This window comes from Mastigoproctus giganteus, chromosome 2 (assembly GCF_048544385.1).
Source record: "Mastigoproctus giganteus isolate SK-2022 chromosome 2, ASM4854438v1, whole genome shotgun sequence".
Taxonomy (NCBI): domain Eukaryota; kingdom Metazoa; phylum Arthropoda; class Arachnida; order Uropygi; family Thelyphonidae; genus Mastigoproctus; species Mastigoproctus giganteus.
In genome coordinates, this window is record NC_143576.1 from 26,561,825 (window position 1) to 26,587,333 (window position 25,509).

General features: G+C 36.6%; 1 protein-coding gene across 2 annotated transcripts in view; it reads left to right on the forward strand.

The window, feature by feature from the left end:
* The window catches only part of Rbcn-3A (rabconnectin-3 alpha), a 980,796-nt gene extending 955,724 nt beyond the window's left edge, over positions 1 to 25,072 (forward strand). For both annotated transcript variants that reach the window (XM_090388469.1, XM_090388476.1), the window contains 3 exons: positions 7,608 to 7,697; positions 22,994 to 23,121; positions 24,224 to 25,072. In XM_090388469.1, the coding sequence (XP_090244595.1) occupies positions 7,608 to 7,697; positions 22,994 to 23,121; positions 24,224 to 24,424 (419 nt within the window). In that variant the 3' untranslated portion in view covers positions 24,425 to 25,072. The remainder of the gene's footprint in view (positions 1 to 7,607; positions 7,698 to 22,993; positions 23,122 to 24,223) is intronic.
* The last annotated feature ends 437 nt before the right edge of the window (positions 25,073 to 25,509 follow it).

Here is a 25,509-nt window from a genome sequence, read left to right on the forward strand (position 1 = left end):
AAGGCTGAACAAGACAAACATTTGGGGTGCCCAGATGGGTGAAAGGAAGGGCGTTTAATGAATGAATCATATCCTCTAAACACCTTAGTATCTCGACATTGTTTTGCTAATTTTTGATTTACTATTACATAGTCTATTATTGATTGTGTACCTCTTGCCGACCATATATATTATGTATATCACATTTTCTAAAAAAATGTATTTGTTATCTTTAAATTATTAAATGTTGCAAAATCTCTTACTTTATATCCATTTCCATTTACTTTATTTTCTCCATAATATTTTTTATTCGCTTATTCCCTACCCGAGCATTATAATTTCCCAAAATAACTACATGGTCCTTTTTTACATTCTTGTCTGGTTCTTTTTGTAACTCTGTAAATAAAATTTATCTGTTTCTTCCTCTTTTCCATCTTCTGGAGCATAGATTCCAATTATACATAAATAACCTCTGTCTAATTTAAATCTTACTATTATTATTCTTTTATTATTTATAAATGTGTAGCTCTGTAGTTTGGTTTTCCATTTCTGATCTATTAATATTGCTACCCCTCACTGGCTCTTTCCTTTTGATCTACTCCACTGTATATCATCGTATAAGAATCATAATCTTTCATACCTTTAAATATTTTCTTTGTTTCTGTTATGACTGCTATATTTACTTTCTTCTGTTTTAAGTGTTTAAGTAGTTCAACTTCTTTATATCCTAATCTTCCTCTTATATTCCATCTTACAATGTCTAAAATGTCCATTATTCCTTTTCATTTCCTTTTCCTAGTCCGAGTCGCATCCCTTTGTCTGTCCGGTTTTTCTCTTTGAGCTTTATGAGTTTTTATTTTTTTTACATGGGGAGAGAACCAGCCTACCGCACAACCCCCAACCTGGAGGACCAGTATGTTACTCTTCATCTGATCCCTACACTTTGACCTGTCTGGCTAGGGTGGCCCTACTGGTAGTCTAGCTACCGCCAGCATAGCTCTCTGGGTCATCAGGATACTCAAGCTTCTCCACCGCAACAAGGTGGTAACATTTCGGGAAGGTAGTGGGACAATGTGATACACCCACTTTGCCTGTGAAGCTTTAATTCATATCAGTTCCATCAGCCTTTAGACATGCAGGTAGCAACCCTAGTTGTCATACCTTAATTTTTCTGTGACAGGCCTCAAGAATTAATTCAAGGTTCATTAGCCATTCTTTCGCTATATACAATATGAATTTTCTCTTTGAAATTTTATTCAATTAAAGATTTCTTGCATCTTTAGTTAACATGATAATGTGATAAAAATTTGTCAACCTGTTAACGAGGATAAAAAATAATGAAATAATTAATATTTATGATGCATCATAATGAGTGTATAGCACATTATAGTTCAAAATTACAAAAGGAGTTTTTTTTTTTTTTTTTGCAATTAAAGTATTTACTCTAAAGTTACATAATTTACAAAAATAAACATTCGTTAGTACTAGATAAGATACATATTTGTTTAGTAGACTATTTCTGCACATCTTAGTTTTTTGACATTGGTTTCGACAATAAATGTTATTTTTTCTGCTTCATAAAAATATTAAAAGTAGGATAGTTTGCTTCAACACAAATCAACAACTTAACCTTAATATAAAATGTTCTAATAGTTAAGAGTTTTAATTTAGTTAAGTTTCAATAAATAAACAACATAATGTCCACTGGCACTCATTTTGTAAGATGGATGGCCATTGTAACCAAAGAAGTTCACATTAACAGTTTTACCAGCAGAACAGTTAGCAACTTTCTGTACATTTTTCATGCAGTGTATAGGCTCAATCTCCTATTTAGCCAGGAACGTTGACATAATGTAAATTTAAATTTACATTAAGTGATTACTCACTCTGTCACAGGAAAAAGCAGAATTGTTATTCCCCCCCCCCCCCCATGATCTGTTTGTTTAGTGCTAATCTAATAGTTTTTGTTTTATTTTTTCTATTTCTCCCTAGAAATACATTTTGTTTTATTTGATACATATGTGCAACAGATACATCTAACAAATTTAAAGGCATTTATTTTTTTCTGTGTTGCTGATTTTTTTTTTTTTTTACTTTTACTGAATACAATTTTTTTTAATGCTTTTTGTACTAAAATTATATAGCAAAATTATAAAAAAATATAGCACTGATATTTGATTTTATTTGAAAATCAAAACCTCTGTATAAAAATGGCTATATAGATTTTGCATGAAGGCAGCCAGAAGGCTAGAAATGGAACTTCCTGGCTCCATAGGCCTGTTTAACTTTGCTCTCCTTTAGGAGTTATAATTACAGATCACTCACCATTCCCCATAGATCACCTTTTGGACTAGTTTCATATCTTGCATATGTTAGTAACAAGTACTATCAAGTTGGATAAGAAGAGAAACACATAGACTATGCAACAAACTCTAGTAAAGGACATTCTTATCAAAACTAAAGGACTGAAGTGGACTTGGGCAGGACACATGGCTCAAAGACATTAGCATTAGCAAAGGCACACGATGCAAGAAAACAAATTTATATAGCATCAGGCAAAAAAAAACCACTCCCATTTCACCCCTCTGTTCATTCCAAATACCTGTCCAGCTTAGACTTAAATTTATTTAGGCTATCAGTTTCCACAACAAAGGATGGAAGTTTGTTCCACCAACCAATTACCTCTGGCTAAAGGAAAACTTCCGCACATCTATCCTACAATCGTCTTTCCTCAATTTGAATTTATGCCCTCTCAGGCGATTATTCTGAGCAAGAGGAAGAATCCCATCCACATTGAGCATGCTCAAACCATTCAAGGCTTTATATAACTCAATCAGATCACCTCACAGGTGCCTAGTCTCCAGACACTGTAATTTGCAAAACTTAAGCCTTTCTTCGTAAGAGCAACCCTTTGTTCTATTCACTAATCTTGTTACCCTTCTCTGTATACTCGTTCCAACAGCTCTACATCCTTCTTAAAATGAGGCCTCCAGACCTGTATACAGTACTCAAAGTGTGACCTGACCATTGCCTTATACAAGGGAATAATCACCTCCTTATCCCTGCTACAAAAATTCCTGTATATCATTGACAAGACACCATGAGCTACTCTCGCAGACTATCTGCACTGCTCAGAAAACTTCATATCTACCTGCACAATTACCCCCAGGTCCTTTTCATTCTCTACCTCTTTCAGTGTGGTACCACAGAGTTACTCTGGGATTACTGCTTCCCATATGTAATACTTTACATATGTCAATGTTAAACTTCATTTGCCACCTCTCAGCCCATCTGCTCAACGTTTCTAGATCCTGTTGCAGCAGCGTACTGCCATTAGTATCCTTAACAACCCTGCCAACCTTCGTATCATCTGCAAACTTGGACATTAAGCCTGATGTACCATGATCAGTATTATTTATAAATACAGAAAACAACAATGGACCCAACACTGAACCCTGAGGGACTCCACTAATAACATTAGTCCACGATGAGCAGTGTCCATTGATTACCACTCTGTCTTCTCCCACTCAACCATCCCTTTATCCATAGCAGCAATTTGCCTCTAATGCCACACTGCTCCAATTTGTGCAGCAGTCTTCCCTGTACAACCGTATCAAAAGCCTTTCTAAAATCCAAATATATATCAAAGTTATTCCCTGCATCCAGTTCCTTTGTGACCACATCATAGTATCCAATCAAATTGCTCAGGCAAGACTTTCCCTTAACAAAACCATGCTGTGTCTGAGCTATAACTGAAGTCTTGTCTAGATGATCCTGCAATGCTTCTTTAACCAGTGCCTCCATTAATTTCCCTGGAACAGAAGTTAAACTAACAAGTCTGTAATTACCTGTGTCTCCCTTTGATCCTCCTTTGTGGATTGGGGTAACGTCTGCACATCTCAAGTCCATGGGTACCTCCCTAGAGTCCAGGGAAGCTCTCATAATTATGGCTAAGAGTTTGCTTACTTCCTTTTCCGCCTCCTTTAATATAACTGGATAGGTACCATCCACCCCATGTGCCTTTCTTGTGTTTATCTTCAACAATTTCTCCTCCACTTTACTCCCAGTTATTACAAGATTATCTGGCTTACTGCCAGAGTTGAATATACCTCTGGCACTTGCCTCCCTGAATACTCCTCGTGTGAATTTTGATGCAAAATATTCATTTAGTTTGTTAGCTACCTGAGCAGGATCATCAACAGTTGAACAGTCGACATCAAGTGGACCAATCTGATTCATCCCCTTCCTTCTAGAGTTTACAGAAGTAAAGAACTCTTTGCTGTTTTTCTTTGCATCCTTTTCCAAAGATTTCTCATAATCTGCCTTTGGTTGCCTAACCTCCTTTGTAACTTGGTTACAGACCAGCTTATATCTATCATAGACTTCTGTGTCACTTGTCTAATTAGGTCATCTGACATCTATTTAGGCCTAAATCTTGAACAATATTTCTTTGTTGGTATGAAAACCTAGTAGCTTCCAAGATTAATTCTTTGAATGCTTCCCATTTTGAATTTGCTGTTGGTAACATCATCAGTTGGTTGCACTGTATAGAATTTAAATACTGTCTCAGACCACCATAGTCACCTTTACAAAAGCAAAAATCCTTTTCTTTACCCTTGATTGTAGTTACCTCTTTGAGTAAATCCCACTTCAGCACACTGTGATCACTGCCACCTAGTGGTTCCTTTATCTGCAGATTCTTGATGCATGAAAAATCACTACTGGTAATCAGATCAAGAGTATTACTCCCTTTAGTTGCCTCCCGAACATGCCGCTGTAGAAAACAATCATACAATAAATCCACAAAAGCCTTGCTAGTGTGTGAGTGACCAACCGACAAATTCCGGGAAATTAAAATCCCTCATTATAAGACACTAATTTACTGGCCCACACTATTTCTCTGCACAATTGCTCATTATACTCATTAGATTCATTAGGCCTATAACGCACATCTACTCTCATTTTTCCTTTTCCAGTGCTTATGTCACACCAAACAGACTCAACATTGCATTGTCCACCCACAGATTGGATGTATTTCCTTAGATTTTATGTGTTTCTTAACTAACAGCATAACTCCTCCTCCCTTCCTCTCCTGTCTATCCTTTCTGTATACTTTGTACTCCCCAAATTCCAGTTCTGCACTGTTTATGTCTGTGTGGCACCATGTCTCTTATATCCCAACAATATCTGCCTTTGATGTCTTGACTAGCTCATCGAATTTATTAACTATACTCCTAGCCTTGGTGTACATGCAAGTATACATGCACTTGTTTCTACTCTTAGTTACCCTAACACAGCCCATGTATTTACTTGTTCCACTATGACTCCCAGCTGTCCTGGAAATTCCCATTGCCTTGCTTTCCAGGCTGCTGCTCAATTGCATTTCAATAGAAGTAGTTCAAGAATCACTTTTACCTCTGCCAGCGGCTACTGGTAATCTATTAGTCTGTGTATCTCCCCCAAGCTAGCAGTTTTCCGACCCACCTAACTCTGCCTCGATAGCATCAGCAAATATTCTTGCACCATTTCTGTTTAAGTGTATCCCATCCCTGTAGAAGCAGTCTCTCCTGTTAACAAGCACAGACCAGGCCTGAGAAAAATTCTACCCATTGAGCCTTGCACAATCTCTCCAGGGCCGAATTGATCGTCAGGGCTCTCATCATATACTTCCTTCTATCGTGTCTGGGCAGAATTGCAGACACTTTCAAATTCAACCCTAACTCACGACTTTTTTTCAGCATTGTCTTGTACTTGTTAAGTAATTCTGCCGGTCTCGTACTCTTAATATCATTAGTGCCAACGTGTACAACAATATCACCCTTTGTACCCTTAAAGGAGGATGATATCTGCCCAACATCATCAAACTTTGCCCCTGGCAGACATACCCTAGTCCTATTCCATCTATTCTTTTTGCACAATATGTTCTCCGTTTCCCTGACGGCACCTCCGTAGCCAGGTGGGCAGAGCAGCAGTGGGTAGCACACGCTTCTTGATTAGACTGGAGTTCGAGCCCGTGGCCACCAAATATGGAGGATGCAGAAAGGTCAGGGAATGACCACTGCATATCACCAAAGCAATATGGCCTTAGTTGCTAATGCTCCTAATAACAACAACAACAACAAGTTTCCCTGACAATAGTCACCTACAATAACTAGTTCCTTTGGGATCAGCGCATTCTGCCTTGGGGGGGTTGCCGCTGTGATGTGTGGTGTTCAAGTGCAAACTCTAGCATTGATGTGGGCAGCTGAGAGCTTGATGGTCCCCTCAGTTTAAATCCTTTGAGGGCATCCAGCCTGTCCTTCAAGCTCTCATATAAGCCAATAACAATGCCGAGTTGGCACCTGATTTCCTTGCACTTCTTACATTGCGCACACACACAGACATTCTCCTTGGCAATATCATGTCCCATTCCTGATTGCTCCACAAACATCAAGCAAGCATGCATTTGAATAGACTTATTCAGAGGACAATCGCCCCCCCCCCAGTTCTCCCCTTGCACAATCTGTACAGGGCCAAATTGATCGACAAGGCTCTCATCATATACTCCCTCCTATTGTGACTGGGCAGAATTGCAAACACTTTCAAATTCAACCCTAGCTCATAGATTTTTTTCAGCATTGTCTAGTACTTGTTAAGTAATTCTGCCAGTCTCCTACTCTTAATATCATTAGTGCCAACATGTACAACAATATCACCCTTTGTGCCCTTACATGATGACAGATGGACTAAGAAAATAACAGAATGGTACCCAATTGGAAATAAAAGAAAACCTAGAAGATAACAATGGAGATGGACAGATGAAATATAAGAGTTTGTGGGTAGTAAATGGATGGCTATTACACAAAACAGAAGGAACTGGAAAGTTTCTGGAGAGGCATTCATCCTGCAGTGGATTGAAAATGGCTGATGATGAAGTACTGATGATCAAAACTTTCATTCTCACACAGTGGCAGTTTTTTTTCCCAATAGAACTGACACAAAATCAAGTTGTTATCTCTTCACCCTGATCCTGTTCCATCTATCCTTTTTGCACAATATGTTCCCTGTTTTTGGACCGCATAATTGGCACATGTAAAACTATTGAAAGACATTTTAAACCACTTTTCTGTTGGTTTACGAAGAACAGGAGTTTAATGTGAAAAAACAAGCTGTGCCAACTCTAACTTCCCTGACATTCCAAATTGAATGCTACATTCTATATCACATGAACCTGAAATCAAATTACACTTAAACAGTTGAAGATGAAATTTGATTTCACCTTCTCAACAGTTGGTTTGTCCAGTGTGTAATTTGAAAATGATCTTGGCTAAAATAATGGAGGAAATTATCCTCATTGTGCATGCCATTAACTTAATGTTTAATTAATAAGAAAATAAGATTAATAATTATGTTTACAATACATTAAAATGGCATTAAGGAATATTTCAATATAGCCTGATCGTTGTTCCAGAGCTCAGACTATAATGAAACGTTTAAAAAGGAGGTGTGATGTAAAACTTCATGTGAAGTAAGTAAATGAAAGTTGGAGTTTAAAATTTTATCAACACTATTTACTATGCTGTTCCAAGAAACCATTCAAAAGAGTACTATTTTATTTAATAAATTTCTTTCTTTTTTTCCTTCACCAGCTTTTATATGTCATGAACATGGTAGTTCTGCAATTCTTTATGGCACACAAAATCAAGTCCTTATCACAGCTGGAAAAAGAGGCGATATCTGTATCCTTATATTATTTTTGAAAATATTATTTAACATTTATGTATTATAAAAATTAAGTCATCACCGTACGTTATAGCAAATGCAGTGCAATGTGAAATTTATTTAGAAAGCATAAAATCAGCTGAAGTTTATTCCACAGTATAACATACTACAATGTGCTTGTGAATCATTTAAATTCACCAATTTAGACACCAAGGTCTATTATTCAGTGATGCATTCCTATAGTGCAACTACATCTGCCTTCACACAGTTGCATTGTATGCTCGAAATAAAAAAAGATTCATTTTGGAACATTATCTCATCTCTGTACACACACCAGACTTAGTGGCTAGTGAATATGAATATTATATTACCAAAAGTACAGTTGAATTGCTGGACTGTGGAGCTCCACTATTCTTATGGATTATAACATGCTTGAGTTAGGAGATTAAGCAGTAACTTTTTTTTTTCTTTTTTTTTATTGCTTAACTTCATTTGCTTAATTTCTTTTTTGTAAATAAAATTTTTGTAAAGTTATTTTCTGTAATTTACAGTAATTTGTAAATTTAATACTTACATTTTGTTAAAGCTAATTCTTTTAAGTTATTTTCTTTTTATGGTGTCATGTAAGTTTAAATTCCCAAGTTACTAGAAAAATAATTTTTATCTCCTAATTCCTGTAATATTTTATTAATAAATGAAATCTACGTTGCCTTTTGGTATTGGCAAAACAATGCGAGGAAGCAAGCTTATGTAGTACCAACCAAAAAATAAATAAATAAATTATATCCCAATTGTATTTTATGCTTTGAAAATGTATTGTTTGTACATTAACCACAAACTAGTCTGCAATCAAGTCACTGAGGAGGTTAGACAAGCTAAAACAGATTATGAGAATACTTTGGCAAAGAAAAGTAGTAAAGAATTATTTTCTTTTATTAACACTGGAAGGAAAGCGATAATTCAAATTGGCCCACTAGATATGAAGGGCATAACTATCAATGATCCTGTTCAGGTTGCTGATGAATGAAATAAATATTTTGCATCTATATTCACCCATTTGTTTGTTTGTGGATTTTTATCCAGCAGTGGTCACACCCTAGTTTGGTGCAGTGGGGGTTACAATACCCCTGTCAGGTGACCAACTTTTTTTTTTATTTATGGAAAAAAGTTTTTTTTGCTTTTTTAAATTCTGATTGCAGTATACCAATATATCATCTTTTCTTAATTGATTTCCATACATTATTGTATTGAAATTATTCTTTAATAAGAATATGAAATATTTAAAAATGCTGTTTTTACACATTAGTTTTAAAAATACTAATTCTACTGAAGGGGGGGGGGGGTTACAGCCATAAAATATAAATATGAAATTAGTAATCTCTTCCATTTTCCAATACAGACAATGGTTGGAAGTGTGAAATTTCAATTTTGCATATATGCATATAATATTATTCTAGCAACTTTTATTAATTCTACTTAAAATTAAGGGGGAAGGGGAACATTACAATGATGAAATACAAACAATGAGCAGTTTGATTTTAGAGTTGATAAAATCATTCAGCATATGAAAATTCAAATTTATGCACATGCACATATATCTGCCTTGTAATTTTGCTTACAGGCTTTTTAATGCTTGGAAGATATTATCCACAATACAAGGTGTGGCTGTTAAATAACGAGACCATTGCAACAAAATAAATAAAGTGCAACTTCAATATAATGTGCCTCTTCACACTGCAAGTATGATCATGTCCTCAAAACAAATTATGAAAAATAATAGTGGGTTCAAAGAACTAGCAATTTCATATTGGAAACTGGAAAAAGCGAATCCTGTATATGCTCATATCTACTGTACATTCTACTACCATATTTCCCAGAGGGGAAAATTAGTTAAAAACTGGCTGTATATTTGCTTTAGTATTCAGTTGCAGAATAATTTTGGTAAACAACAGATGGAAGTTTGTTCCAGCAATTAACTACCCGCTGGCTAAAGGCAAATTTCCGCACATCTGAAGGACTCTTCAGAGACTAATTACTGTAGACACTCAGTTTTTTTCCATCAGCTAGGGATGCAAGAAAAAAGCAAGAAAGAAATGCAATTTAAATATGAAATTTAAATTATAATTTAGGTAATGTATGTGGTGTAAAAGCTTATGTTTGTTACGAAATCTATTTCGTAACTCTTCTTTAATGATAGTTAAAGAAAATTTATGAGTGAGGTATGGATATTTACTACAAACATATTTAGTGCATGCGCAGGCAAATTTGGCTATCATTAAAGAAGAGTTACGAAATAGATTTCTTAACAAAAATAAGCTTTTACACCACATACAATTGTCTAAAATGTAATTTAAAAAGGGGCATGACCCCAGCAGAATGAATCAAGTAATTTCATTGATTTAAACAACATGCGTATTAATGCGGCAACCTATCAGGTCAGCGAAAAGCATTGCAAAAAATGGAATAGGCTCACCCATGCACACAACAAGCCTCGCACACCTGCCATCGTTAACGTAGTAGTAGTAGCAGTGGCATTTGATGCAAGAAAGCAAGTGTATGAGCTTATGCAGCATCAGCCAAAAAAAAAAAAAAAAAAAATCACACCATTCCCTCCAAATGCCTGTCCAGTTCCTCCTTAAATTTATTCAACCTATCAACTTCCACAACAACAGATGGAAGTTTGTTCCAGCAATTAACTACCCGCTGGCTAAAGGCAAATTTCCGCACATCTAATCTACATCTGTCTTTTCTTAATTTGAATTTATGCCCCCTTAGGTTCGTAATCTGAACAAGTGGAAGGATCCCATCAGAATTCAGCGTGCTCAACCCATTCAAGGCCTTATATACCTCAATCAGATGACGCGCAGGTACCTAGTCTCCAGCCACTGCAATTTGCAGAACTTAAGCCTCTCTTCATTCCCCTCACCAATCTTGTTGCTCTTCTCTGTACACGCTCAAGTAAATCTACATCCTTCCTAAAATGAGGCCTCCAGACCTGCATGCAGTACTCAAGGCGTGGCCTGACCATTGCCTTATACAGAGGGATAATCACCTCCTTTTCCCTGGCAGCCTGTCTGCATTGCTCAGAAAACTTCATATCTGACTGCACAATTACTCCCGGGTCTTTTTCATTTTCTACCACCTTAAGTGTAGTACCACACAGTTGGTACGTTTCTCTGGGGTTACTTCTACCCATATGCAGTACTTTGCATTTGTCAAGGTTAAACTTCAGTTGCCACTTCTTAGCCCATCTGCCCAAATTATCTAGATCCTGTTGCAGTAGCACACTGCCATTACTGTCATTAACAACCCTGCCAACCTTTGTATCATCTGCAAACTTCGACATTACGCCTGATATACCTTCATCAATCTCCCTCTGAGTGTTCATCTCCCTCTGAACTCTCCGGCCTTGAATATGGTTTAAATTTCACAGTTTAAAATAGACACTACCCTATAGAAAATTGCATTATAGAGCTTCAAACTAAACTTGGGACTCACCCAGATAAAAACCACATTTCCATGAAACCAGCGGTGCGTTATCCTATGGGCAAAAAGGGCAATTGCCTGGGGCCCCCCATCAACAGGGGCTCCCCCAAAGTCCCCAAATCAATATTCTATAAACTCTTTTTTGTAGTAAAAAAATCAGAAATTAAATTTTGGTCCCATATCTGGGGATCCCATACCTAGATTGCAGGTGTGACACAGGCGTATGGCAAGAAAATAGAATAGAAAATGAACCTTCCAACTTTACAGTATCAGCCGGCGTTATTATTGATCAAATTGAAAACAATACCAACAACGCAACTGTGTACAATATTAATGATAACAATGATAAAAATATTAATACAAATATCAATGATAATAAGGACAAAATATTAATACAAACAATATCAATGATAATAATGATAAAAATACAAATGCAATACATACAAATAATATCAAACATAAAACATACACTAAAGATGTTGCTTTATGTCCAAACCCCATCACAAATGATTTTATTGAGTTTTGCCTTCGCGAAAAATCGCAAAATTTTGGAAACATTAAAAATTCAAATCGAAATTTTAATTGTGATGGAAAAATCATTACAAGAAAATTAAACGAATCGCATTTCTATTTAAGTAGAGCTAATGGTACCATAGAAAAAAGAGAGTGGTTAATATTTTCAGAAACCACAAAATCTGTGTACTGTTTTATTTGCAAATTGTTTTCAGTTAAATCAAAAAAAATTATTAGTTACTGCATGTAATGATCGGAAACATAATGTTGATATTTTAAAAAGGCACGATGAGTCTAGAGAACATAAAGAAAATAGGTAAAGCGCTTGAAAAGTGTAGGAAGAATTGATTTAGACTTGATAAAAGCTTATGAAAACCAAACAAATTATTGGCGTGAGGTTCTAAAAAGAGTTGTTGCGACTGTGAAACTGTTAGCTTCATTAGGGTTGGGATTTCGAGGGCATGATAGTAATGTAGGAAATTTTGAGTTGCTTAGAATATTTAACTAATTTTGATATGTTTTTGAAAACCCACTTAGAAACTTATGGTAAATGTGGTAAAGGACAGGTGAATTATCTTTCTAATACTACATGTGACGAATTCATACATTTAATGTCTTGTAACATAAGAAATACAATTATTAATGAAATCAAACAGGCTAAATACTTTTCACTTATTGTTGACTCTACTCCCGACATAAGTCACACAGATAAATTATCATTTATTATAGGATCGATATTTAGATAAAGAAAATAAAATTCAGGAACGTTTCTTGTCTTTCCTACATATTGAAAAGCATGATGCTAGCTACTTAGAAAATATTATAACTTCAAAATCAACAGAATATGGTTTAGATATCCAAAACTGTCGAGGACAATCTTACATCAATGCAGCTGACATGTCCAGGATATACAACGGATTACAAACAAAGATTAAGAGCCATAGTAAAACTGCATTTTATGTCCCTTGAGCGGCTCATAGCCTAAATTTAGTGGGAAATTCTACTGCAGAAGCTTGTCCAAAAGCACTCCATTTCTTCGATTTTATTCAAAATTTATTTGTATTTTTCTCTTCTTCTACAAAGAGATGGGATATTTTAATGAAAGCGACTACAAAAGGAAATGTAACAATAAAATAAATTTGTTCTGCAAGATGGTCCTCAAGAGCAGATGCAATTTTAGCTGTTAAGATGAATTTTTTGTCCATAAAAGAATCTTTTATTTAAAATTTTTGAAGATTGTAATGAAAAACCTGTAACAAAATTAGAAGCAAAAAAGCTATGTGAAAACTTTGAAGATATTGAAAAAACACTTTTACTTTTCATAAGGAATGCAATTCTACAAAGATTGAATGCAACTAGTCTTCAAAATAAAAATTCTGATTTACATAAAGCTGTAAATCTTTTAAAATCGTTATCTTTGTACATATCAGAAGACAATCTAAACAACAACGAATTTTTTGATACTATAGCACAGAATGTTTTGCATTAACAAACAGTACAAATTATGAGTCAGACAAAGGGAAAAAACGCAAAAGAAAATTACATTTTGATGAGAAAAGGGATGGAGATGAGGATGTGCAATTGGCAGGAAAACAACGATTTATAGTGAATTGTTTGAATGTTATTCGCGATCAGTTGGTATCAGACATTCAAAGACATGTTGAGGCTTATCAAAATATTTTAAATTATTTTGCCATATTAATAAATATCAACTTAAAAGAAATTTCACCAAATGAGTACGATGAATGTATTTTCAATTTAATAAATATGTATTCAAACGACATCGACGTTAGTATTTTTAAGGAAGAACTTACCCACATTGTACATTTTGCAAAAAATTAAAATTTAAATTCTCCTTTATTAATGTATAAAGCGATTCAAGAAGGGCTAGTTTCTATGTTTCCTAATGTGGACATAATTTTAAGAATATATTTAACCGCACCTGTTTCTAATGCATCGGCAGAGTGTTCTTTCAATGTACTTAAAAGAATTAAAAATTACATTAGAAATTCTTTAGGCCAAGAAAAATTATGCAATTTGTCAGTATTATGCATTGAAAATGACATTACTACTGGGGTTGATTATAATGAGCTGATTGATAATTTTGCAGCTCAAAAAGCACGGAAAGTGAACATATAATAATGTTCTTAATTTTCATTCTAATTACGACTTTTATTAGGTAATTTGTTATGTTCCGTTAAGAATTGTTTTTATTTTTAATTTATAGAAAGTTTGTTTCATTATATTAAATATATATTATTCTAATTCTCATTTAATTAATCTAGTTTATTATTTAATGCAATAAAAGTACTTAAATACTAATTGTGTTCATTTATGACTTTTTCTTATAGATTACTTAATCTATATACAGTTAGATTTAGATTTAGATTTTATTGGCGCATTAGCATCTAAGGCTATAATGCACCAAAACGAGGTAATATATAAAAATATAAAAATTTATTCTCTCAGTGACCTAAGTAGTTAGGCCACCATGTCCAGATATATAATAAAAGACATAACAATAACGTAAAAATTTTAAATACGAGTAAAAACCTTTATTGATTTAAAAAAGCTAAAAACAGCAGACACATTGTCATTGTCAGATAAAATCTGACTGAGTGTATAAGGCTCAGTCAGATGGTTAAAAGCGGTAAAACAGATATTGCTAAAATCTGGACAGTCAATTAAAAGGTGTCTAATCGTTAAAATTGTGCCACAGGACACACACATAGGAGGGTCATCAGCCCTCAGCAAAAACAAATGACTTAAATGACTGTGTCCTATGCGGGTCCGGGCAAGAACAACTTCCTCCTTACGATTCCTGCGCAGACTAGACTGCCACGGTTCAATTACAGGCTTTATACGATATAATTTATTCGCAGTCTGTCTATTCCATGAATCCTGCCATTGGGAATATATCTTTTGGTGTATTATTTGCCTGTAGTCTGTATAGGGGACTGACAGGCAGCGGTTATTATTGGGAATTGCTGATTTGGCTGCGGCGTCAGCCAAATCATTTCCCCTAATCCCAATGTGGCTGGGAATCCAGCAGAAGCGGATATCATATTCACGTCCACGGAGGAAGTGAATCTTCTGCTGAATACTAGACAGAACTGGATGAGGATTATATCTCACAGATATTAAAGCCTGTAACACGCTGAGAGAATCAGAATATAAAATGAACCGTTGGTATTGGCATTCACTAATGTGATCCAAGGCTAACTCTATAGCATGCAGCTCTGCAGTAAATATACTGCATTCAGAGGGAATCTGCTCCGATGTAGTGCTGTCTGTAAAGACAGCAGCAGATCCCACATATGATTCCGACTTCGAACCGTCTGTGTAAACTGGCGCGAAGTCAGAATGTTCAGCTCGGTGTGCTGAATAAAGCTGCAGGTAGACAGACGATGGAGTGTCCGACTTCCCCCAATTTCTAAGGGACAAGTCACATGTTGGAACATGAGCATGCCAGGGTGGAAGGGGTTGCTTTGGTGTTTGGGCAACCTTGTCTACCTTAATATTAAGTTCTTTGAGTAGCTCTTGGAGACGAATACCAAAAGGACAATTGGCAGTCTTACGGGTGTTGTACAAATTTTCCCATCGTGGCTCAAAAACGAATGGCCACGTAGGATGGTCTGGCAGGGATTTCAGTTTTAAGGCGTACTTTAGAGACAACTGCTTACGTCGAAGTGATAACGGTGGTTCGTTTGCTTCAACGTATAAGCTCTGGACGGGAGATGTTCGAAATGCTCCAATAGCGATACGGAGAGCCTGATGATGGACAGGATCCAGCCATCGAAGTACACTGTCTCTGGCCGAATTGTATACCAGGGACCCGTAATCTATTCTGGATCGTACAAGTGCACGATAGGTGCGTAGTAGGGTGCATCGATCTGCACCCCAAGATGTTGAGGAAAGAGAGCGCAGAATATTCAGCCCTCTTGTGCACTTTGTGCGGAGTTGACGGATGTGATCCAGAAAGGTCAGCTTTTTATCGATTACGAGTCCCAAGAATTTTGTGTCCGCTGCTACTGGAATTGCATTTTGTCCGAGCTTTAATTCAGGTTCAGGATGAAGATTACGCTTACGACAAAAGTGTACGCAAACGGTCTTCTCTGGCGAGAACCTGAAGCCATTAGCAAGAGCCCAGGAGTTGAGGCGATCAATAGCTTTCTGCAGTTGTCTTTCAATAACCCTCATGTTGCATGACTGACAAAATATGCTAAAGTCATCAAAATAGAGGGCACTGTTTACAGTTGGAGGAAGTTGTTCTGTGATGGAATTTACTTTGATGGCAAAAAGCGTGACACTTAATACTGATCCTTGTGGTACTCCCTCCTCTTGAGTGAAGGAACGAGAGAGTGAGGATCCCACACGAACTTGGAAAGATCGATTGGCTAAAAAGTTTTTAATAAAAATGGGGAGTTGCCCCCTAAGGCCAAGGCTATGCAGATCTTTTAAGATGCCAAATCTCCAAGTTGTGTCATACGCTTTTTCCATGTCAAAGAACACCGACACCAAGTGTTCGCGTTTTAGGAAAGCATAACGGATGGATGCTTCCAAACTAATAAGATGGTCCAAAGTGGACCGGTTCCTTCGGAAGCCGCACTGGATGTTGGAGAGAAGGTCATTTGATTCGAGATACCATATTAAACGAGAATTAACCATTCTCTCCAGGATTTTGCACAGACAGCTAGTCAGAGCAATAGGACGATAATTGGTGGTGATTTTTGGGTCCTTTTCTGGCTTAGGAAAGGCAAGAACAATTGCCTTTTGCCAGGAGTCCGGAAACTGCCCTTCAGTAAAGATTCTGTTATACAGAAGGAGCAGACAATCCATAGATTTTGGTGAAAGATGTTTAATCATTTCATAATGGATGCCATCTGGTCCAACGGCACTTGCTTTGGAAAGAGCGAGGGCTCGTTCCAGTTCCTGAATAGTGAAATCCCCATTGTAGGGATAAATGCTCTTAGATTTAAAGTTAAGTGCCTGTTTTTCGGTTTTATATTTCAGGACCAGGAACTCTGGGGAATACGAAGATGTTGCGGAGATGTTAGAGAATGTTTCCCCAAGAGAATTGGCTATTGCAGTTGGATCTGCAATAGTGCATCCATTATAATCTAGGATTGAAGAAGGGTGGGATGTATATTTTCCCTTCATTTTCCGGATTTTATCCCAGACTACCTTAGAGTTGGTAGACTGGTTAATAGATGATGTAAAACGGATCCACGATTCCTTTTGACTCTGACGGCGGATATATCGTGCTTTGGCTCGTGCACGTTTAAAGGCTATAAGGTTGGTCATGGTAGGATATCAGCGGAATATCCCCCACGCTTTGTTTTGAGCCTTTTTTGCTGCTGTGCATTGTGAATTCCACCAAGGTTTGGGAAATGGTGGAAACCGGGCAGATGTTTTTGGAACAGCATTCGCAGCTGCTTGGACAATATTTTCTGTGATGTACTTAACTGCATCATTGATAGGCTCTTGACTGACTGTGCTAAGATCAAAATTTGCCTGATGTTTGAAGGCAGTCCAGTCAGCCTGATCAATCTTCCACCGTGGTAACCTAAAAGGAAGACATGGGCTCCCATTGTGTAACAAGGTTATCACAGGGAAGTGATCACTTCCGTATGGATTCTCCTCCACTTCCCAAGTCAGTGAAGGGAGTAGAGAAGGGGAGCAGATAGAGAGATCAATGGCAGAAAAAGTACGGGTAGGCATGTGGAAGAAGGTGTTTGTTCCAATATTTAGAAGGGAAAGATCATTGTCATTGAGCATGCGCTCTATGGCTCGTCCCCTTCCGTTGATGTTAGCACTACCCCACAGGGTGTTATGTCCGTTAAAATCCCCGAGAAATAAGAAAGGGGGAGCCAGCTGCGTTAGAAGATCATCAAGGTCTGCCTGGGAGATGTCAGTCCCAGGTGGCAAATAAATGGAGCACACAGTTAATAAAAATCCCACTGAAAGGCGAATTGCAACAGCCTCTATGCTGGTTGTAATTAGCAAGGGCAGCACTGGGGTCTGGTTACCCACAAGGATAGCCACTCCCCCATGTACAGAGCCATCCGCAATTCTATCCTTTCGAAAAACTGTGATGTTGTGCATGGTGGGATCATCATTTGCCTTTAGATATGTCTCCTGCAAGCAAAAGCAAACTGGCTCGTGCTTTTGCAGGAGGGCCTTGATGTCATCAATATTTCGCCGGAATCCATGACAATTCCATTGTAGGAATTTAGCCATTATTTTGGCTTGGTGGGTCCATCAGGCGGCTTCCGAGGTGCTGAGGGCTTACTTTTATCAGTCTTGGATTTATCTTTTTTGGGGAAGAATGGACGCTGTCCTGTGTCCATTTCCTCCTCCGCAAAGAGTTCCAAGACTGAATCTTCGGGTACCTCCTTCTGCTCGACATCCATCTTTTCTTGGGTACTAGGGGCGACTTCCCCTTTCTTATTCTTTTCTTTCATAATTACCTTTGTTACTTGTGGAGCATTAGGAGGTACCGATATAGGAGTGGCAGCTGATTGGTCCTTTTGTGCAGGTTTTTGAGAACTTAAGAGATACCGCGCGATGGGAGTGAAAGACTCCTTTGGAGGAATGGTCATGTCCGTCTGAGTTCCGACGGAACATCTCCCTGCTACCTTCTGGGCGTAGGTAGGTTTGTTGATATTCAGGGGTTTGACCAATTTCCTTGCCTCCTGGTATGATATATTTAGCTCTGCCTTCAGCCGTTGAATTTCTTTTTCTTCTTTCCACCTCTGGCATGCTCGTGAGTAGGCCGGGTGTTCGCCTTCACAGTTAATACAGGTGGGTTTTGCGGCTGAACATGCTGTTGTTTCGTGGTCCTTTGCACCGCATCGAGCGCATGCAAGGACTCCACGGCAGGCCATTTGAGAATGTCCATACTTCTGGCATTTAAAACACCGTAAAGGGTTCGGAACGTGTGGACGCACTGAACAGTTGATGTATCCAGCTTTAATCTCGTCAGGAGGTTTAGGAGAGTTAAAAGTCAGGATAACGCTCCTGGTTTTAACAATTTTTCCATCCCTTCACGCAGTGATTCTCTTGACAGCAATGACTCCCTGTGGTTTTAATTCGGAGCAGATTTCCTCCTCGGTTACGTCGAGAAGGTCCCACTCCGAAATGACACCTCTCGATGAATTAAGTGTTCTGTGTAGTGTCACTGTTATAGGGATTCCTCCGATTGATGTTGTTCGGAGTAGATGTTCTGATTGCCTGTCATTTTTAGTTTCAATTAAAAGGTCTCCAGAACGAAGCCTTTTAACTGATTTGGGTGAACCTGCTAACCCATCTAACCCTTTTTGAATAAAAAAAGGCGACATTTTACCAATTGGTTTTTCTCCGGTGGAGTCTATGATTAGGAACCTTGGAACAGGCCCTGATGGTACTTCAGTTCGCTGCCTTTTTTTAGCAATAATGCTATCTGGATCGTTGTCTATGTTTTCAGATAGGGACCGGGTTGGGGCCCCTGAAGAAATAAGTTTATCAGGATTCATTGAGTTTTTTATATTATTCAGTGCCCGGGCTCCCCACCCACCACGGAGCCCAAAGGGACGCCCACTACCCGGCATGCAATAAATGCGCTCAGGAGTGGAATGCCAGGGCTACCCAGACACTATACCCGCACCGCCGCCAGCCTGAATCCTGCCCCTACCCTCATGGTCCCTCGGACCATGAGGGTAGGGGCGTGGCATTGACACGGTTGACCCTCGCAGGCGAGCCTACTAGCCGATTGATCCTAGCCAGGCCTTCCAGGACCACCCGTCTTGTCGAAGCAGGGGCCAAAGTGGTGTATTGAAGCTGGGCCCCTCAACCACCAGGATCCCCCTTTCCGAATTTCCACGGGTCGCAGCGCACGGCAAACACACTGGATTCCATTGATGTAAGCCTGGAACCTGGGCTGTGGGCATTGGATCCCAGTGATGCTAGTCTGGACTTCCAGACTAGCATCACTGGGAGGTCCCCTCACCACGTACAGGTGCCCACGTCGAGGGGCTATATACAGTATAAAAGTTCTTTATAAATGTCATACGTGTAATTTTGTTTTATTTTTAATAAAATTATATCTACAATTATTATTTAGCTTTTTGCATGAGTAAGAGTATACTGAAGGCGTGGGATTTCCCCTCAAAGAAAAATTCAACACTGTACATAGGGCCCCCAAATTAAAATTTGCCCGGGGGCCCCATGAAGTCATAACACGCCGCTGCATGAAACTAATGCTGTCATAAACACCCATCTCACATCCTAGTCTAATATAACTAAACAACAACAAATTAATTTACGTAAGTTAAAAAACAATCCCAATATTATTATCCAAAAAGGCGACACCATCCTTATTCTAGATAAACGGGACTACATAAATAAAATACAACAAATTCTTCCGACTCGCAAAACTATAAAATTGACAATAATTACACCAGTTAAAAGCTAAAAAACAAATTAGATACCCTGCTTAGAAGATTATGAGCAAATCATAATATAAACTTACACACCTTACAACAAATAGGTATCTGCAACAACGTCTTACCCCATATGTTTGGCATTATTAAGCTTCATAAACCTGACCAACCTTTATGTCCGATTGTTTCCTATAGTAAATCTACCTTTGCAAATTTATCTTCCTTCCTGGTAAAGATCATTTCTCTCCTTATGAAATATTCTAAATTCGGAATCTGAACTTGTTACTGTACTAATCAAAGCTAGACTCTTCTATTTTCAAGACAAAGTGTACGAACAGATTTTCGGATTCCCTATAGATCTAGGAATTTCAGCTCCCTTATCTGAAATATACCTTGCCACGGGTGAACATCAAACTTTTCAACCATTTCCTGCAGATGATGTTCCAATAATCGGAGACCAAAACACCATCAACAATCTTTTTGCCAGATTCAATTCAGTACACCCCAGATTAAAATACACCTTAGAACTTGAAACTACTAACGCAATTAATTTTCTTAACTTAACCATATATAAACAAAATAACAGGATAAAGACAAAAAATTTATAGGAAAAAAACAGAGGCCAATATCTACATTTTCTTTCACACTTACCCATTAGTGTAAAAATATTGGTTCTCTACAACCAAGTTTTTAATGCTTTTAAATACTGCCAATCACAGGATGATTTAGTTCTTGAGCTAAAATATCTTACTGAAAAATTCACAGCTAGAAAATATCCCATTAAACTAATCCAACAAATTATTTTAACTGTTAAAGGTAAGATTAGTATTTAAATGTTTCTAATAACTTAGTTATAAAAAAATCCAATACATTCAAAATTCGCATTGTCCTTCCTTACCATTGCCAAATCGCTAGACGATTACGCCAAATCTTTACTAACACTGATATCTCTATAATGTTTTCTACTTATAATAAATTAGGAACCCCTTTTAACAAATATAAAGAAATCCGCATATATGACATTAAGGACATCAATAACATAGTTTATTTAATCAAATGCCAACCTGATTGTAATGCATGTTACATCGGGAGTACTACCAATAAATTTGGATTATCCACCATCGCAAACACACGCACCTACTACCACGTCAGTAGTTTCCGGACACAGCAAGAAAATACTGAACTGTCTCAGCATGTACACACTCATAACCACAACCCCTCAGTTGATGCTGCAATAACCATTATCAAATTAAATTCAAACTATAAACTCCTTCTATACGAAACCCTCATAATAGAATGGTACTGTCTCAACACCGATCCTGATGTCTTAAACACAAAACTTCCAGTTCCCTTGTCTTCCATTTGAAGTCTCACTCAAATTAAATTACTTCGGGTACTTAAGATCCACAGCAACCTTCTGCTCTTCGTTTTAATGCCAATTGAAGATGAATTTATCGAAAGTCTGTCGTTCACAACTGTTGGCCTTATTCCTTTTTTATTTATACAGTATTGTAATTAACAACTAGAGGATGATGTGGTGCCCCTCCTCCTTCTTTGTGCTAAGTTTTTTAAATTACGCTTTCTTAATCACGATTCTTAACTTCCAATTTTAGTTTCAATCAAAGATTTCCCACACCACTGTTTCATAATTCATGTAACCATAACGGATTATTGAGGTGTGCCGTCTTTTTTATTAAGCTTTGACTAAGTAAATTTTTCCTGTCGTGAACTTTGGCATTTTAAGCTTTTGCTAACTCTAATTACACTTAAATAGAGTTAAACTTATGTTATAACATTCTCACTTATAGTGCTCTCCTACTTTTAGCACCCCTTTTCTTCTGGCCTCATGATCAATCCTTTTTAATGTCAGGCATTTTTTAACATCTATAGTGCTTTCATTTAAAGCACTTTCCTGCTTGCTTATATCGTTTTTTTAAGGTCCTAGCAGGAACCTTAAAAAAAGTTAAATCCAGATAATCCTTCCTTTTTGTTGAGTTTTGGTTTGTGAAATGAATGATATGAGACAAATCTAGGAAACATTTACAGTGCAGTACATTTGCTTCATCGAAATTGTTGTCAGTGCAAATGACATTTGTTTATTTAATTCAGATCTTTGAAGGTAGAAAGACTACTCTTTACACCATAGTGTCTTCCTATTTATCAGTGCATTCATTCATTCAGTCTCTCGATCCCCCTTTTCCCCCAATTCAATATTATTTGTCTGCTTTCCTCACTAATATAGTAATCAGTATATTTGTTTGTTTGTTTGTTTTCTGTTTCTGGAATAACCACAAAAAGTCAAAAAAGTTTACAAGAAAGAGTCATGCAAGCTTGTACTATGGTCAGCTCAAATGCACATACAAATATACCCTCACATTTCACCACTTGGCTCTGGTAGCCAGTGTGTGTGTGTGTGTGTGTGTGTGCAACATAACATCGATAATTTCATCAGTGACAGTGCTATTATTATTATTCATGAGGTACAGATATCACCCAGGATATATTTAGTTTAATAAAATCTGTTTAAAATTTTAATTCCTTTTAACAACCTGCAAAGAAAGGTTGAAGATGCCAAAAAAACCAAGCATAGTACATTAATGTGCAGGTTTTCCATTTTTTCATTATCATTTAAAAAAAAGGTTCTGAACATCTTACATAGCATAGTAAATATTTTGAACTGTTTCTTGTAATATACTTTTATTAATTAAAAACTAATTGATCAGTTAAAAACTAAATTTTTATTGATGATAAGAGTAATTAGATATTCTTTTTTTTATTGATTTTTTAAATGTTTTTAAGGAAATTTCTTTCTTTTTTTCTGTGGTAATTAGTTCCTCTATTTCCCATTCCAAAACAAATCAAGATCTCCAAGTACTTTCTTTAACCTCCTCAAGGTATATTTGATGTTCGACAAAGGCAGTTACAGCACAAATTCAATGCTCATGAGGGTAATATCAAATGCCTTGCCTTAGATCCTTCAGAAGAGTTTTTTGCCACTGGATCTGCGGATGGTGATATTAAGGTAAGAAATTAATTCGGCCTTCTTGCATTTCTTAACAACAAGAATCTTCAGATTAACATGTTCGCTGCCTTTCTGCACGTGTTAAATGGCATTAGGAGTGAAGTACCACAATGCATATCTGTGTTGAAAATGCACCCAAGTGCTGTGCCATAAAGCATATGAGCAGTCATTCTTATGTAGTCAACCAACGAGTACCATAAACATAAAGGCACGTGAGTATACAGCTACTCAGTATTGGCACACTGACCGGATGCTTTGCAATAATATTAGCTTTTATTTATAGACCTGGCACACAGTTTTATTTGTTTTTTGCTTGTGTTGATGTTAGTTTATTTACATGAATAAACTTTTTATAAAATTTTAAGATTTGTTCTGATTACAGAACATTCATTTATTTGTTCTGATTATACAATTGAAGAAAAGTTAAAGATTATCGAAAGGCTTAAGAGGCTATACAGCAGCAGCCAAAAAAAAAACATTTCACCCATCCATTGTCTTGCTCTAAAACCAATGCTAGTTCCAAATTCTGAAACAAAATGTTTGAATACTCCCTATACTACAGCAATATTCCCTGATTAATAAAAATGGCAGTGTGAAACTAAACTTCTCAAGTTCATTGGAGTGCACTGTTCCTGTGTAACACTCTTCTCAGGATTGTCATTGATGCTTATAGAATCTTTACATTTAAGCCCATTCTTAGGTTCATGGGCTTAAATGAACTTAAGAATGGGCTTAAACCTACTCTCAGTATCAGAAGAAAGTCATTATTTCAAACCACGTTGGAATGAATTTGCAATGGAAATTCACCAAGCTAAAAAAGCTAAAACTTGCTTAACTTGGTCATGGTTTATAATTCAGGAATAACTTTGATATTTTTGTCCAAGGTTGTTGTTATTGTTGTTATTTCCATATCTGTAAAAGATGGTTAAAATAGATGAAACAGAATTTAAATTATAATCGTATAACCATATCTCTTAAATTTTTAAAGTGCCAGATTATTCAATCATCAAGAGATTTTCTTCCTATCAAAGGTAGCTTGTTTTGTAACAATATGAAGCATTTTTTTATTTTCTCTTTATTAAAAACAACTCCTGTTTTCTAGGTATGGGGACTGTCAGTCCATGTGTTGCTGTATTCTTTTCCTGGAGAGCATACCAAGAGTTCTCTGTTTCGCAACATTAGCAGTGGTGTGTCCCAACTGGAAATAGATGAATCAGGCAGGTTGTTTTCATGTGGAATTGATGGCTCATTAAAATTTAGAACCTTGCCTGACCGTGACATCATTGTGAACTCAGTTATTTAATTTTCATCTCCAAGAAGAACAGTGATTTGTGACAACGAAGCAAATAGAAAACAAACAATATGTCATAGTACTGTGATTTATTGTTCTCCTTTATACAGGATGTGCATCACACAGATTGACTAATTAGCCTACATCTCTTGGCTATATATTGTGCGTGAAACCATTGTGAAAATGTGAGCACAGTCATTATATTGTATACTTAATGTCATTTACCATCTCACTGGTATGGTGGATAAAATCAAATCTCAAGAATACATGCCTAAGTTACTGTGTTTAGTAGTATATATAACAGTGCATTAATATATTATTAAATATGTAAATAAACTGTAATTTCAAGTTCCATCACTTACAGACACCACAAGGGTTGTATAAAAGCAAGTCTTTTATTAAAATGTCATAAAATGTTGCACTTGTGGTAGAAAATAATATACTTTTCATCTGAATCAAACAGAAACCAAAGAAAATTCAGCATAGCTCTTTTTATTTTAATTTATATTTGGTCATATTTATATGAAACAAGGATAATTTGCTTCCAGAAATCTGTGGGAAAATCTTTAAATCTTCAGCTGGCCATCATAAGTAATTTAGCCACTGTATTACAGGTGATTTGTGGATGAAATATTAGTATATACACCTTTTGTACATTATGTTGCCTGTGAAGATTTTGATCTGAATTTATAACTGATAATTTAATTAAAAAATATTTATATATATATTTTTTTCCATTTTATATTTAAATGATGTAAATAGCATTAGGTTTTTTGTTTTCTTTGGTAAAAGTAACCTACATACAATAGTTTTATTAAATTAATAAAACTGTCAATTGTAAAATAATCATATACCTAAAGTCTTGAATGAACTGAACAGCATAAAAGTTGTGTTAATCAACTTTCTGTAATTTCAACATTCCATTTTCCTTTATCTGTGTAATTGTTGTATCCTGATGTAGCATAAAAATATTTCTTCTCTCCTTATCTCCCCAGTAAACCTCATGTTTCACACTCAAGAGATTTTGTGTATAATTTACAGTCCACTAGAAACCATGTTTTCTTTCGATGAGCTGTTTAGTGTCAAATTGATCATGT